Below are 15,369 nucleotides of genomic sequence, written 5' to 3' on the forward strand. Positions count from 1 at the left end.
ATAATAAAATAAACCTTTAGATAAAAATCGCCCTGGATTAGTGCTGAATTAAAACACTCATTTCTCTCTGTAGCTGCAGCAGTCAAGATGCAATAAATGGTAGACTTCGTCCATGTTAATTAACTCTAAATTAAATATTAACTTGATTTTAAAATAACACCAATCCAAGCGTATAAATCATTTTGTCTTTTTAGACAAAGATTAAAAAGAGCAACTTCACCTATATTAACTGACAAATCAGACAAGATGTTCAGTAATGCTTATTTTAGTAATCATAAAAAATGAAGAATGGTGAAAATGTAATTACTTACCTATGAAATAGGAGAGAAGTATTGCCAGTAGTACAGAGACCCCTACGGCACAGAGTGCGGTACATTTCCAACTACAGTACTTTGAGGACTTTTTGAATTTAAAAGCACTTCTTGATAAGGTGTTTCGAGGGAGTGGTCTTGTGGGCGGAGTATAAACAGTGCCAGATGCCATTGTGTATCCGGGTGTAGCAGTGCTGAACAGTGGGGTTGTCCCTGTTCCTGTTTTGAATAGAAAATGCCTGTAAAGAAAAAAAAAAAATATTATTCTCATAAGTAATATCTAATAATTTATCATCTGCCCATTTAAAATATTTGTGTCACCTGCATCTATAGCATTTGTGGACAATTGATGTCCTAAGCCAATGAATAAAGCCTATCAATATACCCTATGGCATTGCCAGTGTGATTACTAGTTCATTTCATAAAATGGCTGCATCTGTTATGTGTGGGTAACTTATAAAACGTGCATTCCTTTGCTATTAGGCAAAAGGTATGTTTCTTTAACAGCAAATGTTTCAAAATGTGCAAAGTTGCTTGTAAGCCATTATAGGCTCTGAGCAAGAATACAATGTCCCAATTTTAGAATCATTAGTGTTAGTTAGCGCCTATCAGTGTACTAAAAGGTAACATCACTATATTTCGCTTTCTGCTCCTTCCACTCTACGACCTAACACCCTGCTGGCTTCACAACTGCTCAGTTACACGGCATGCCTCCCTCTAATAATCTGAAATAATGATTTCAGGGGTCTCTGTGGCTGATGGCGATAGAGTGCCATTAATCATCTATTCTTCCTTTGAACATATTTTTGTCCCAGATGCATTATTTTGCAATTATTGGCAACAAGTTTAGTTTCCATATTCCTGCCTGCTTCCCTAATTTACCTAAAGCATTAATCATTTTGCTCATCTCCTACCTGGGACATCAACCAGGTTACAGATGTTTATCTCATTTGCGTCACCATACCACATCCCTAACAAAGCATTTGTGAAATGACTAATTAACATATAATATACAAAGGGTCACGGCACGATCCCTAGGATATTTTACTGCTGACCCTCCTTGCCTGTCTTTCATTAATAACAGCACTCAGTATCCAAGGTATGCACAAGCGCTTTACATAAAGCAACACCAATAGCAGTAGATACTATTCATTTTGAAGTTATATTCTCATTAAAGCCTTTTTTAATATACTTGTTGGTTTGGTGGGCAAACAAGGTACCGCATCATTTTTGTAATATAAAAGCTTACAACCCAATACATTAGATTTTTAAGGTGCCATGAAGTCAACAACAATAAGTGAAAATATATAGTCACGTGAAAAATTAGGTATATCCCATGGAGGGCCTTGGAGAGCTACATTGACACCAGACCCTAAATATCTGAGGTTTAAATAAGACAGGGTGGATGTTCTAATCATTGGCACCTAATATGGAACACCGGATTCTAATTTCATGGCTTTCAAGTGGTGTAAATGTAGAGGTGTACTTATGTTTCCCATTTTTGTTAAGTTAGATACAAATGAATACACCATGTCAATGTTATGTGCCATTTTTCAGGTATTTTTATCTGTAGGAACTGTTTGAATGAAGATCTAATGTTTGCATGTTTAAATAGGGTGTATGTATTGGGTGTACTTTTCACTGTATAACTTACAATATAGTATAGAACAAGCAGTCCAGTTTGCAAGACATTGATTCTTCACCTCCATAACCACCTTAAAGGAGAATTATGAGGCGAGTGATTTTCACTCAGCCTCATAATCTGAGCCGACCTGTGACAATGAAACTGTCACAGGTCGGCTCAGTAGATCGGGAAGTGAGCGAACACATGCCGTCGCTCGCTCACTTTTCGATCTATCCCTGCAGACAGCCGTGACTGTCACTCACGGCTCCCTGCAGGGATTCCCCCTCCCCTGTCCGATCCTCCAGCGCTGACTGGTGAAATGGACCGGGGAGGGGGCAGGCACAGCTGGCTTTGACCTCTGGATAGGCAAAGCCAGCTGTCAATCCCACAGCTGGGTGGATCTAGACAGTATTTTTTGAGATCTGTCCCGGCTGCGGAGTCTCAGTTTTCCCGCGAGCTGTAGCTCACAGTATACTGAGCTTTGGGTCACGGGAGAATGCTAGTTTGTGTTCTCCCGTGACCCTTAGGAGAACTTTGGGGAAAAGCCCTGACCCCATAGTTCTCCTTTAAATAAACCTACTGCTCAACTATTTATATTATTCCAAAGTAGACCAACAATAATAGAGGTTATTACCTCTATTGATGGTACATTTGGGTAAGCAATATTTCTTTAAAATGCAGTAAAGGAGTGGTGGCTTAATACTAGACGTTTCCCAGATCTAGTCATCTGCTTCCTCAGATGTATGTTGGAAATCTACGAAATCATATCAAAACATTGAGGATTGTCAAATTTGCCATGATGCAGAACACATATACAAATACATTTGAAAGCTTATCCAAATCATGAGAGCCATCTCATTAAATCATGCATATGCAATAACACATATATGTTTAAGGGCCCTGAGCTACTGGCAAAATGTCCCTTTTAGACCTCATGGAAGTTATCAGCAGTTTTTCTAAACCTAACTCTTGTCTAGAGATCAGAATTCCAGTTCTTTGAATTCAGGCTCTTCTATATAATTCTTCTGAGGACACAAACTTTTTCAAGGGTATCTGATCTTCTTATCTGTTAAGTCAGAAGTCAATGTTAAACTCTGGTTTTCTCTCTCTTTCTATATGTTATATACAGTATATGAAATGTGTTTTTATCTGTATTATTACATTGAGGTCTTAGTCAACCTATTACAAAAAAAAAAAAAAGTAAATGCAGCAACATTCATCTCAGGGGCAGGGCCCTCCTTACCATCTTGTCTTGATTTGTATTGTGATTGTAATGTCTTCCCTATATTGTAAAGCGCTGCGCAAACTGTTGGCGCTATATAAATCCAGTATGATAATAATAATCTAATGATCAATGTGCATTTACTACTTTTTTTGCAATGAAGCCTGCAGAGAATTACAACTGTGATCCGTGTGTCACAGGTGCAATGCACAGGCTCGTGCACTCTTTTCCTCCAGCAGAAGGTCTATATGCAGGTACATACATTCTGCTATATGACGCTGGAGGAAGTGCAGCTGTACTACAACTTACTGGGATGTCAATGCCATGCTGCCGGCACATTTTGCTAAGACCCTCAGCATGGTGGCAGATAGGAGTTGTAGGAAGAGATCTCACACCTGCCTGATTTAAATAGTTACAAATTTCTGCAGGAAGAGGCACCCTGTGATTCGGATAAAGGGTGTGGTTTGAGTTTTGAACATGTTGTGTGTGATCATGCTTTAGGGCAGGCCTTCCTAAACTTTCTCCACTCGTGACCCCTTTTTGGCAGAGGAAATTTTTACATGACCCCAGAGTCGGACGGTGTCTCTCCCCTCTTTCCCCCCAGCGTCGGTCGGTGTCTCCCCCCCTCCCCTAACACAGATCGCGACCCCCCTGTTCACTTGCGTGACCCACACTTTAGGAAAGAACTGCTTTAGGGTATACTCTAAATATTGGTGAAACATGATCTAAAAGTTAAAAAAAAATATTCTTAACATTGGCAGTGCAGCTACTCCTGCACTTCAAGGGTTAGGGTCTCATTTTTGTCTATGGTGCAAAATAAAGTTATACTCACCTGAACCTCGGGGAAGGCTGGCCCTTAGAGCGGTCATTCCAGCCTCTCCCCTCCTCCGCTCCAGTGGTCTAAGGATCATTGAGTCATCACATTCAATACACTGTGTACTGGACATGAGGATGCTGGGGGACATACCATTAGTGCATGAGGAGACAAGCTGGAGGGAGGGAGCACCTAAAAGCCAGCCGGCCGTGAGGTTGGGGTAAGTATAACTTTACTTTACACCCTAGATGAAAACAAGCACGTAAGTCTTGCAGTGTGTGTGTGAGTGTGCATGTGTGTGTGTGTGGACGGGGGGGGGGGGCATGGGGGGGGGGGTTAGCCGCCCCACTGCAGTGGTTAAGAATAATTTTTCTTGTAGCTCCACTTCAAATGGTTTATACCTTTACTGACATGTGCATTATTCCTTCAGCACCATGGACAGGGACTCTGCTAAGAATAGAACTCTCTGATATTCTGGTGTCCTTGCTATGTCTACAGTATGTGCAGTGCTGACTGTGAATTGGTTTGATTCTTATTCAGTGTACACCTATCATACTGAGTAATTCAGTTCCCTATATGATTATAATGTATCATAACACTTTTTTGATAGCACTAGATATTTTGTGCACAGAGAAAAAAGAATTCAGAAATTTTGGCATGATTTCACACTAAAAATGCAGATTTAAGGAGAAGTCTAGCCAAGCTTTTTTGTTCTAGTTTTCACTATATGCTGGAATGGTTTATAAGGTTTCTATTATGTCTCTGTGATACCAGTCACTTGAACAGGAAGTGAAGGGATCTTGCAGAGAATAAATTAACCTCAGTACGTGCATTTTATTTTGCACAAAATACTTACATTAACAGAGTAATTCACTTGTAAGGTGCTAGGTGGGTTTTAACATTTTAAAATAATTTCAAAAAGATTAAATGACTAAGCATTTTGTAAACGTTTTATCAATCACTCAAACAAAATCTATTATATTTATTATTTAAACATTAAGAAGGGAATTTATCAAAACTGGAGCAGTAGCCCATGGTAACCTATCAGCCTCTCTGTTTAATTTTCAAATCTTAACTGAACACACTGAAGAGAGAAGCTGATTGGTTGCCCAGGGCAACTGCTCCAGATTCTCTCTGCTCCAGTTTTGATAAATTCCCCCCTAAGTATTGAGATTTCCTTTATCTATGCTATTGATTCCTGCTGTGTTATCCATTCCTGGTGGGTTACTGCTGTACTAGGCTCTAAAAAAAAACACTATGACTAGTTTTATTCAACCCAAATGGATGCCAAATTTATCCATTCCAAATCGATGTCAGAGTTTACACACAGGGCAAGCACATCAATGGTAAATAATGTTTAATATAGGTCCCCAGCTAAGCTGCATAAATGACCTTTCATCCTTTCAAATGGACCTGACAATGGTCAACAGCTCCTGTTAAAGTATAGCATCAGCTTTGACATAGTCCATGACACTGTACAATAACAGAATGTAGTTTAGCGTGTAATCAGGACAAGACAACAGCAACGGTGATTAAGAATACAAGAACCTTGTTCAATAGAGCTTGCATGCAAAGAAATTATTCAAGGCATATACTGGCTAACAGGGACGTACTGGCCTGCCGGAGCACTGGAGGTTGCTCCAGTGGATACCAAGTATGTAGGACATGAAGGTCATTAAAATCTATTAGTGGAGGCTATGCAAGTATGTAGGACAACATCTCATTAAGCCCCTCACTTTCCCCCACTACATCCTGACAGCCTAATGAGTTGTCAGTGAAATAATTTGTCAATGAGGCACCGGCCCAGTGCCGTGGCGAAGAAGCCCACTGTGTACCCTCTTATGCACAGCTAACCGCAGCCTGCAACTCCAGCCACTTATGAAAACTCAAGAAACACAGAAGTTGTAGAACAAGGAGCTAATTTATAGCTTAAACTTAGCAACCACCTTTACTTACTATGGTAAGAAATCAGTGGGTTACAGTAAGTTAAGGGCGCTACACATTTAAACACCTGTTTGTATCACACCTACACTCATCTGAGGTCTGACAAGGATTTCATTATATATATTTCTATACTTCTAATGTGCATGTTCCAGGGAGTTTGATCAGAGGTCTGATGGTAGATTTGATTGATATACTGTATATTTATTAACCAGTTGACATCCGCGGTGTTAAACCCCCTTCCCATCCAGGCCATTTTTCAGTATTCAGCGCTGCGGTACTTTAACTGACATTTATTCCGTCATGCAGCGCTGTACTGAAATGAATTTTATACCCTTTTTTGGGGACAGATAGAGCTTTCTTTTGGTGGTATTTATTCACCACTGGGGGTTTTATTTTTTTACTTGCGCCAGTGTAACTAAAAGAGTATTTAAGGTAAAGGACAGTTTCAAAGATGTGAAGTGTGTACTGTGAGTAGGCTCAGACTCTTTTTACCCTGTCCTTCTACAACAAGCTCAATAAGCAGCACTTTAAAGACATGTCTGATTTTCTCCATAGCGCACAGTGGGCCCTCCTTCTCTCTTTCTCTGATGGGCCCAGGGGACCCAGTCTACCTCTGCTAGCTACATCAATGTGATTATTTTCATGTGAACATAGTAAGACACAATTATAAAAACTGCAAGATATTGCTGTACATATGGATGCTAAGCACTTGATAGGGATTGTGAGAAGCTTAATTTTAGCCCATAAATGTCTTGGAGAAGCGCAATGAGCTGGACCCGCTTCTAACATTATAGTGGCAGTATTGTAAATTATATAGATACATTTTTCTCAATAATATTGCATAATCTAGACAAAGAAGTGCAATATCTGTTAATAAAGAACATTCCAATCTATTGCGTTCGGGACGGGCGGAAATACGGACAGGTGGGAACGATACCATTGACTACAATGCTATTTATTTTTTTGACCGTTTTGTAGAGCGTTCATCGAGCGTAGGACGCGCTACAAAACGGTCAGGTGTGAATGGGGCCTTACACACAAAGGCCATATGTTTAACACTATGGCATTACACATGAATCCCATACATTAATTATCTTCTGTAACTTCTTTTAAAGCACGTCTCTCCGTGTGCTCAATAACAAATTATTCCTAGCATTTGAAACATGCTGCTTAACCACCAGTCTATCACATAACGTGCATCTTCTCTTTTACTCATTTATATTCTTATGATAGAAATAAGATATTATTAGCAGAAGAGATATGATAATTAAACATTCAAGTACAGGGGAACCTTAAAAAAAGTGGAACCACTTTATTAAATCAGTTTGCTCATGCCCCTTTAAAAATGGCTCATGTGGATTATAAGCTTAGCAGTGTTCATAAATAAAAGAAAAAAGAAAAAAAAAACCAAACAGATCCAGATGATTAATTTTTACAAACAACGGGACAGAGCCATAGAAAAGATAGTGTTCCTGAAACTAGTATAGGACCTATCCATTGAGCGTTACTTGTCTAAATATAGGCAGGACTGGTAGGTGTTAAGTTTTATATGGGTAAGACTTTTTGTTCTATTTGTGGAATATGAATTTTACTATTTAACACCAAGCTTATTTTCCTTGTCATGCACAAGTCAGACCCATTTATCTGGGGTTTTCAGGTTCATAGGACCACATTGCACAGCTTATGGTGCAAATTAGCATCCAAACACAACATAGTTGAATACTATCCGTGCTATCGTTTTTATTTTAAAATTAAATCATTTTTTGTATTAACAAGATGTGGAGATGAGGGATGGGGACAAGATGTGGGGCCTCGCCCACCCCTTCCCTCAAGTATTGAAGGCATGTGCCCTTGTCTGGTTTTGTAAGGGGGGTTGATCAGCAGTGGTTTCAAGCTTTCAAACTGGCTAAATTTGTGACTCCTGTCGCAGAATATTTTTGTGACTTCTGTGATTCAATGCTTAAAGTGATTGTAGCTGTATTAGGTCACTTGCAACAACACATTGTTCCCATTAAAAAGTATTACGGACAGTACTCTACTGTGTTGTTGCAAGTGCAGTAATATAGCTACAATCACTTTAAGCATTCAAACACAGAAATCATGAAAACATTCTGGGACAGGAATAACAAATTTAGCCAGTTTGAAAGCCTGAAACCCCGGATGACCCCACCAGACAAGGGCACATGCCTCCAATACAAGGAGAATACCTTAAGGAAAGGGGTGTGGGAGGCCCCCTTTGTAAGACACCTTGTCTTGACAAGGGCCTCATTCCCACATCTTGTCCCCCAAAAGGGCAAACTGGATGTGGGGGGTAGTATATTTTTGCCCTTTATGCCACATAAAAGACCCTCTCTATGTTGAATGATATTTGGCAGTACCCAACTACCTATGCACTTTTTTTACAATAGCTTGCAAATGAGTTTTGAAAGAGGACAGACTTTAATAGGGTTTGGCAATATGTTTGGGATTCACAGACTTCCTGCTCAGTTTGATGAACCTCCTGCGAACCAAACTTTGGCAGGTTCCCTCCTGTCTACTCAAAACTTACCCAAAAGCATTACAAATGCCTTGTAAAAACTTGCTTTGCTTACTGCTTTTCTACAAAGCCCATATGCACACCAATTTTTAAGCAAAACTAACTACAGACTGTTTATAGAGTTCTCATGGTACTATCAGTGAGATACATGTAAAAGGTAATAAATAACATGTAATAGAAGAAGTATTTAGTCACTTCTCCTCCACAGCATGTCATAGCTGAGCAAGTCAGAACCAAGAACAAGGGCTCAACTTTCATGATGCATTATTGACACCCCCATTTCAGCTGTTTCTGTATGCTGTAAATCGCCGCAATCTTTTGGAAGGTGACTGGACAAAGAAATCAGACTATGTATAAACATATATAATGTTTTTTTTAATAATGAGCTTGCAAGGTCCAGAACCTCTATTGCAGAATGTATTTTGTTTATGCAAACCAGAAAAATGCATTTCCTAATATTTTCCTAAACCAGGACCCAAAAGAATTACATTATCTCTCAATTTGCACATTTTCAAGGATAACACTTAAGATCTTGTCTATTTGTTTGACAAGATGTCAACAAATTTCCACCGCTTCCAGCCCCATATCATTTGGCTACTTAAGCCCCATGTGTTTGGAAGCCCTTAAGCTAGAATGATTTTCAAATTACCAGTGATGCTATTACAAATGTGTCAGTTTTGATGATGTCTGTTGAGGAAGGCTGGAAAAATGGCTATGAAAAAGAAATGTTACAAAATGTATTAATGACTTCATTCTGACACAACACCTGCAATACTTACTGGGAAACGACAGGTGGATTTACATAGTTATTATTAGCCCTAATAACAGGTGACTAAAAAGCATGCCACGCTATCTTAGTATTAAGTGTATGCAAATGTCTTATTTATAAGGTAATACAATGCAGTAGGGACATGAATTCCTAGACATACATGCTTTTAACAATGCTACTGCCAGGGATGAAAATGAATGAAATAACAATGGTATATTGTCTGCAGAAATTTATTTTGGTTATACACTTTCATGCTGAATGGTAGAAAAATTTTAATTATACAGGTTGGACTTGTTGTGGTATTACTGGCTTTACAAATTAGATGTTGATAATTGGAATAGTATTTGATTTGATGACCCTTACAATAAAACGTAAGTGGGCCGCCAAAAAAGTGGCCGCCATAACAAATTGGCATTGTATGTCAAGCTATTGCAGTATCATTTGCAGCAATTGTGTTTAGATGTTTCTGAGTTTAGCCACGGTTAGCCATGTAAAACCAAGCTAAACGATCCCAGGACAGAAAATTATTGTTGGCATAAGTGCAGCTAGACTGAAAACATTTAGACACTGCTAAATATCTACCTATACATTCAGCAATGGCAAAGCATTACATGATTTCAGGTGCATTTAGAAATTAGCTCTAAACACACATGGAAGCGTGTACAGTATTTAATTTACTGTGTGCATAGGGCCTAAACATTTCCAGTTCTCTGAGCTCTGCTTTGGAGATCTCCCATTACAGGCTGTTTTAGGCTGGGCTTGGCTTTACATATATTCCTATGTACAATCCAGTAGGTTCCCGAGCAAAGAAACGCTGTATCCCCTATGTTCTAGTAGATTCTTTGAAGGAAAATATGGAGAATGAACTTTAGCAGGTAATATCAGATGTTTGGCTTAAAAGACTAGTTATCTTTTTAGAGTTACACGGAAATCCAGTGGCAGAGAAGCATAAAAAATTCCCAGGAACACAGCTATTGCTCTAGCTAATCACTCCAGTGTAGGACTTTGCTCAGAAAGGGCAAATTGCAGACCTCTACCTGCTTAGGAGCTTGTTCTTAGCATTCGCAGTAGGCCATTAGAGGAAGCCATGCTAAAACTAGTGTTTCTTCGACAAACAGAGGATGCACCTCTGAACTAGCCACTTTAACTATCCCATTTACAGGACTGTGTTTTAAGAAGAAATGTCTTCATAATATTAATTTTCTAATTCAACTCTTTGAAATTGGTATTTATTTCTGAGGATAATATAATAATTTGCATGCAGAGGTCACTGTAATGACTTCAGTGCCATATGGTAGAAATGGATAGATGAGATGAATGTTTATTCAATGCCACTGGCAAAGAGGATGAAGGAGAAAGACATAAAATAAAATATACGGTAAGTAAACAAAAAATAGCTCATGTGCTGGTGACATTATTCCTTTATTCTGCGTTTACCCATATCTTCAGAAAAAAATCACTTCTACTGTCGTGGTAAACAACCTGCTTCCCTATTTATAATGGGCTGGCCCTCTAGCAACTTCAGCGCCAAATTATAGCTAATTATAGCTAATTTGCCTACAAACATCAGGTGGTCATAATAATCTGGCCACTCAGTGTATATTTATTCAGTCGTCAGAATGATCTTAATCAAAGTCAAGATTAAGACTTACCCCTGCTAATGCTAAACATGTTCCCTGACATATAACTGTGAGGGCCACTAGTGCCCACTGTGGCTCTGACATTTGACAATTGAATGATGGGGCAGGGCTTAGCTCTGCGAGGAGGCAGCAGCTTGTTCCAACTTAGAGAAAAGTTTAGACCCAGTGCACAGCCTGGGCCTAGAATCCAAGAGCTTCAAAAGAATTGATTTGAAAACTAAAACAGGTAAATATAAGCTCCACAAAGTGCCTGCACTTCACCACTGTTGTTACCTTAGACAGTTTGTAAACAACGTCTGCTTGAATGTAAGTGATTTTATTTCACATAGTACAATAGATATTTTCAAATACTACTTAAAAAACATTATTAAGGAAAATTGAGATTATGGTTGTCCCATGTATCAGCAGATTATTTTAATGAATCTGAGTAGGGGTCTTTTGGCTTAAAAAAGTTTATAAGTAGGTGAGGGATGGCAAAGGGCATCTGGACATGAGAGGCATGATATTTTTTTTATTATAGTATATGTTTCGCATTTTTGTTACATCAGTTAAACGTTTATCTAACCAGGAAACTGTAAAACATTGTTAATAGTGCTGTAAGAGTATACAATATGTACAATTATTAGGGATGCACAGATACTTTTCGAGTACCAGTGTAGATACTTGGCATTTTCATGAGAACTACAAGGGTTGCAGAGGTTGCAGCTGGGACCTGGCTCTGGCACTCCACCACTGTCCTGAAAGCATTAGTCTGTATTGTTTTGGAAAAACTGTCACATGACAATAAACAAAAATGTATCAGTACTCGTACTTGTAAGTACTCGGCAAGTACCAGTACTCGTACTCGCAAAACTGGTATCTGTGCATCACTTTATTTATATGTATAAAAACTAAATCGTACATTAAAACAGAGATGTACAAATCCCAGGAGCTCCGTGTGCTCCTTACAAATGACAGCGGCCTCCTCATTTTTTAATTTTTCTCTAGTGTAGTCTTGGAGCTCAAAAGTATCGGTACATGTACTCGTACTTGTACCGAGTACTGTACTTGGTATCTGTGCAACCCTAACAATTATTTTTGAAGATGTTGCAAGCATGTGAAAATGAGAATATCTCTTGACTAAGCAGCAGTGCTGAAATAAATAATTCCACATAGCTTTGCTCCTGTACCACAACACAAGCTTCTCTTTACCGGAACCTTCGGTCACAAAAGCCGATGGAGAGCCTTTGAAGTGAGTGGCTACCACTGTAGCCTACAGACACAAGTGCAGTTAATTCCCAATGTCATCCATTTTGTGGTCTTGTTGCTAATTAGTCACACAGTAGAAACTGAGGAAGGCTCAAAAGGCCAGCACAGCAGGCAATTCAATATTTATTTATCAGGTTTTGATATGTATTGGCCACAGGCTACTGGGCACATGGGCATACACACTGCTGAGATAGATAATGTACAGTATATGCAGACAGACCCTGCTTATTTATATTATATATCATATCAAAAATATATTGTGGCCAATTAGTGAGGTAGTGTGCCATGTATGTCCTGCAGGAGATGATTGTGTGAATGATATAAAGCACAGCTAAGAGACAAACTGACAGCAGTGGCCATCTTTATCAAAATCTGTCACTCGTGGGGGACCTTACTTATTTTACCATTTACCTGTGATATGTTAGAATGTAGTTGTTCTTGAAAATCTTTTAACAAGCAGTCATCCTGCATTTTAATATATATGCTGGTAAATGGATTGGGGAGACAGACCTATGACAGGAGATCTCAGACAGGTTTCACTGTAGATAATAAGGTCATCTGCTACACTTTCCCAGTTAATGCATTGTCATGTCTACATTGCCTCTAAAGCAAAAATTGTTTACACTTCCAGTCAGAATTATACATCAAATTTAGGAAAACATCACAGTGCTGAAAATAAAGCAACTGGATTTGTCACGTCAACATAAAATATTTGCCCCAAGTATTTTTTTTTTATAATGAAGAAAATAAAGAAAATGGGTATATTTTTGTTCTACAGTACCATTATCCTAATGGGAATTGTGCTAACAGGTAATGTACCCAGATTTGCTGAACATGGGTATTCTAATCCCAGTAAAGAGATTTCTTCCTTCCACTGTGTTCTGGGTCTGGGATGTAGGATAGAGAAATCTCACCACAGATCTTCTAAATACATTTGACAAGCATGTTTCTACCTGGCAACATTTGTTTACACCTGCAGTTTTAGGTAGCCATTCTGATCCTGGCTTTACTGCCTAGCTGGGCCATTAGGTACAGTAGACTTGTGCCTATAGGTGGCAGGGACAAAGTCAACACATGTGTGGTCACACACATTTTTCCATTTTTAGTAAATATCTACTAATCCCATACATACATATATACATACTGAAAATATCGATTTAACTCTTGACGCTAATGATTACCATCACACAATCCTCCAGGAGTAGTCTTTCTTGTAAATATCTACAGCTTTTGGAGAGGCTGCTCGTCACAGAGACTCTGGGGTTCTCATCAGATACGTAGAAGACAAAAGCAACAAAGCGCCACATCCTTGTGTGAAATTGTTTTTATTTGAATAATAAAAACGGTTATAAATACTCACAATTATAACATTTCAGTCACGCTTGTCAATATGAGACCACAAGATCAGTGTCTAAGGAGTATTCCGCTCCGACTGCATATAAAAAGCTGCCTCCGTTCACATCACTATTCCATCGTGCCACCGGCTGATTTTAGGCTGGATTTACACATTTCAGGGGCATACTCCCTAAAAGCAGCCGGTGGCACGATGATATGGTGATGTGACCAAAGGCAGCTTTTTATAAGCAGTCGGAGTGGAACACTCCATAGACACCCATCTTGTGGTCTCTTATTGACAAGCATGACTGAAATTTTATAATTGTGAGTATTTATAACCGTTTTTATTATTCAAATAAAAAAAGATTTCACACAAGGAGGTGTGGCTGTTGCTTGTGTCTTCTATCTATACATACTGTATACTGTACATACATACATACAATCACATTATTTTAAGTCAGGCTAGGACCAGTAAAACCACAAAGCAGTGGGGTGTTGCTTGAGCTGGAAAAGGTTGTGTGCCTACAGGTTCCAGTTATGGTAATCCAGTCCTGCTAACTGGTAAATCGCTGCATCTAGGCCTGAAGCAACTGATCAATAAAATCGATTATCATCAATAATGAGAATTGTTGTCAATGATTCTTAATCTCGATTAGTTGATTTTCACTTAGTTGCTACCGCCGCCATCGTTTTTTGTTAATTCAGAAAGGCTGTCATGCCCTTTTCCTCCTCTGCCACCGTGCCTGCGATCCTCCGCTGCAATAGCCAGTTTGGCACTGCATGCTGTATTTACGTTCAGCTGACTCAGCAGGCAGCTGTCATGCCCCATCGAAGTGGAAAGGTGACACTAGGGGTCTAAAAGACCCCCTAGTGTCACCTTAAAGAGAACCTGTCACCTCCAATGTGCTATTACAGTGGGCTTATGAGCCCTCCCCATGTGATATCAATGAAGTAAAAAAAAAAGTAAAGTTAAATAAAATAAAAAATATCCCCAAAAAGTGTAATCGAAAAAATAACTGGCCAACTAATCGGTTATGAAAATAATCGTTAATTGCAGCCCTAGCTGCATTTAGTGAAGACTTAAAGTCTGCATTCTTGTCTCGCACACTTATGGGCCAGTGACTTACTAGATAGCGAAGCAAGCTATCAGAATCACAGCCCTGAAACCTGCACCAGCAATGGCAGCTCCCATGGTAATATTGTCTCAACTTTCTTTAATGGTCCCCTGTACATCAGCTACTTCCATTTCATTATCTGATTTATGAAAATAATTTTGAATAAGCAAATATTTTAGGAGTTTATCAATATTTATATTTAAAGAGTAACAGTGCATATTTGAAGGGAACCTATACTGAAAGAAATATGTAGGCTGCCATTTCCAACAGTCTGCAATGCTTACTATCTGGCTGTGGTACAGATGGTTTTAATACTTCTGACCTACTGACAAGTAATACGTATAGAGATAAGGAATCCTGACATTTCACTGACTTTCATTTGCTGCAAGCTGATTTCTCTGACACAAAATTAGTCACACCGGGCACAGCCAGGTCATCAGAATGTTCAGAAGGAGGCCAGCAATGAAAGCCCTGTATTTCTCTCATGACGGGTGTATGTTAAGGGAAATGTAAGTGTGTTGGAAAAGTACTAAACTAGCAGCAGCAACAGACAGCTGATACACCACATAGAGCACTTCCCTTTCATACCTCCCATCTGCTTCCTTATAGTGAAGAACAGGCAAAACCACTCTCAGCCCACAATGCACTTGAGGCATGATGTAGTCATGTGGGATACCATCCATGTGCTTATGCAAATGGGGATGATCAGGAAGCCATTACTAGGTGCAATGGCAGCGGTGAATGTCTAAAGGTAAATGTGGCATACTTAGGAGCAACATTTTCCAATACACAGCTAACCTTTACAACAATG

General features: G+C 39.1%; 1 protein-coding gene across 1 annotated transcript in view; it reads right to left on the reverse strand.

Moving 5' to 3' along the window:
• TENM3 (teneurin transmembrane protein 3) overlaps positions 1–15,369 on the reverse strand; it is a 988,875-nt gene that overhangs the window by 230,368 nt on the left and 743,138 nt on the right. Inside the window, exon 7 of the mRNA XM_018576225.1 lies at positions 312–550. Coding sequence (XP_018431727.1) covers positions 312–550 — 239 coding nt within the window. The remainder of the gene's footprint in view (positions 1–311; positions 551–15,369) is intronic.

Source organism: Nanorana parkeri, unplaced genomic scaffold (assembly GCF_000935625.1).
Source record: "Nanorana parkeri isolate BGI_ZX_2015 unplaced genomic scaffold, ASM93562v1 scaffold60, whole genome shotgun sequence".
Classification (NCBI taxonomy): domain Eukaryota; kingdom Metazoa; phylum Chordata; class Amphibia; order Anura; family Dicroglossidae; genus Nanorana; species Nanorana parkeri.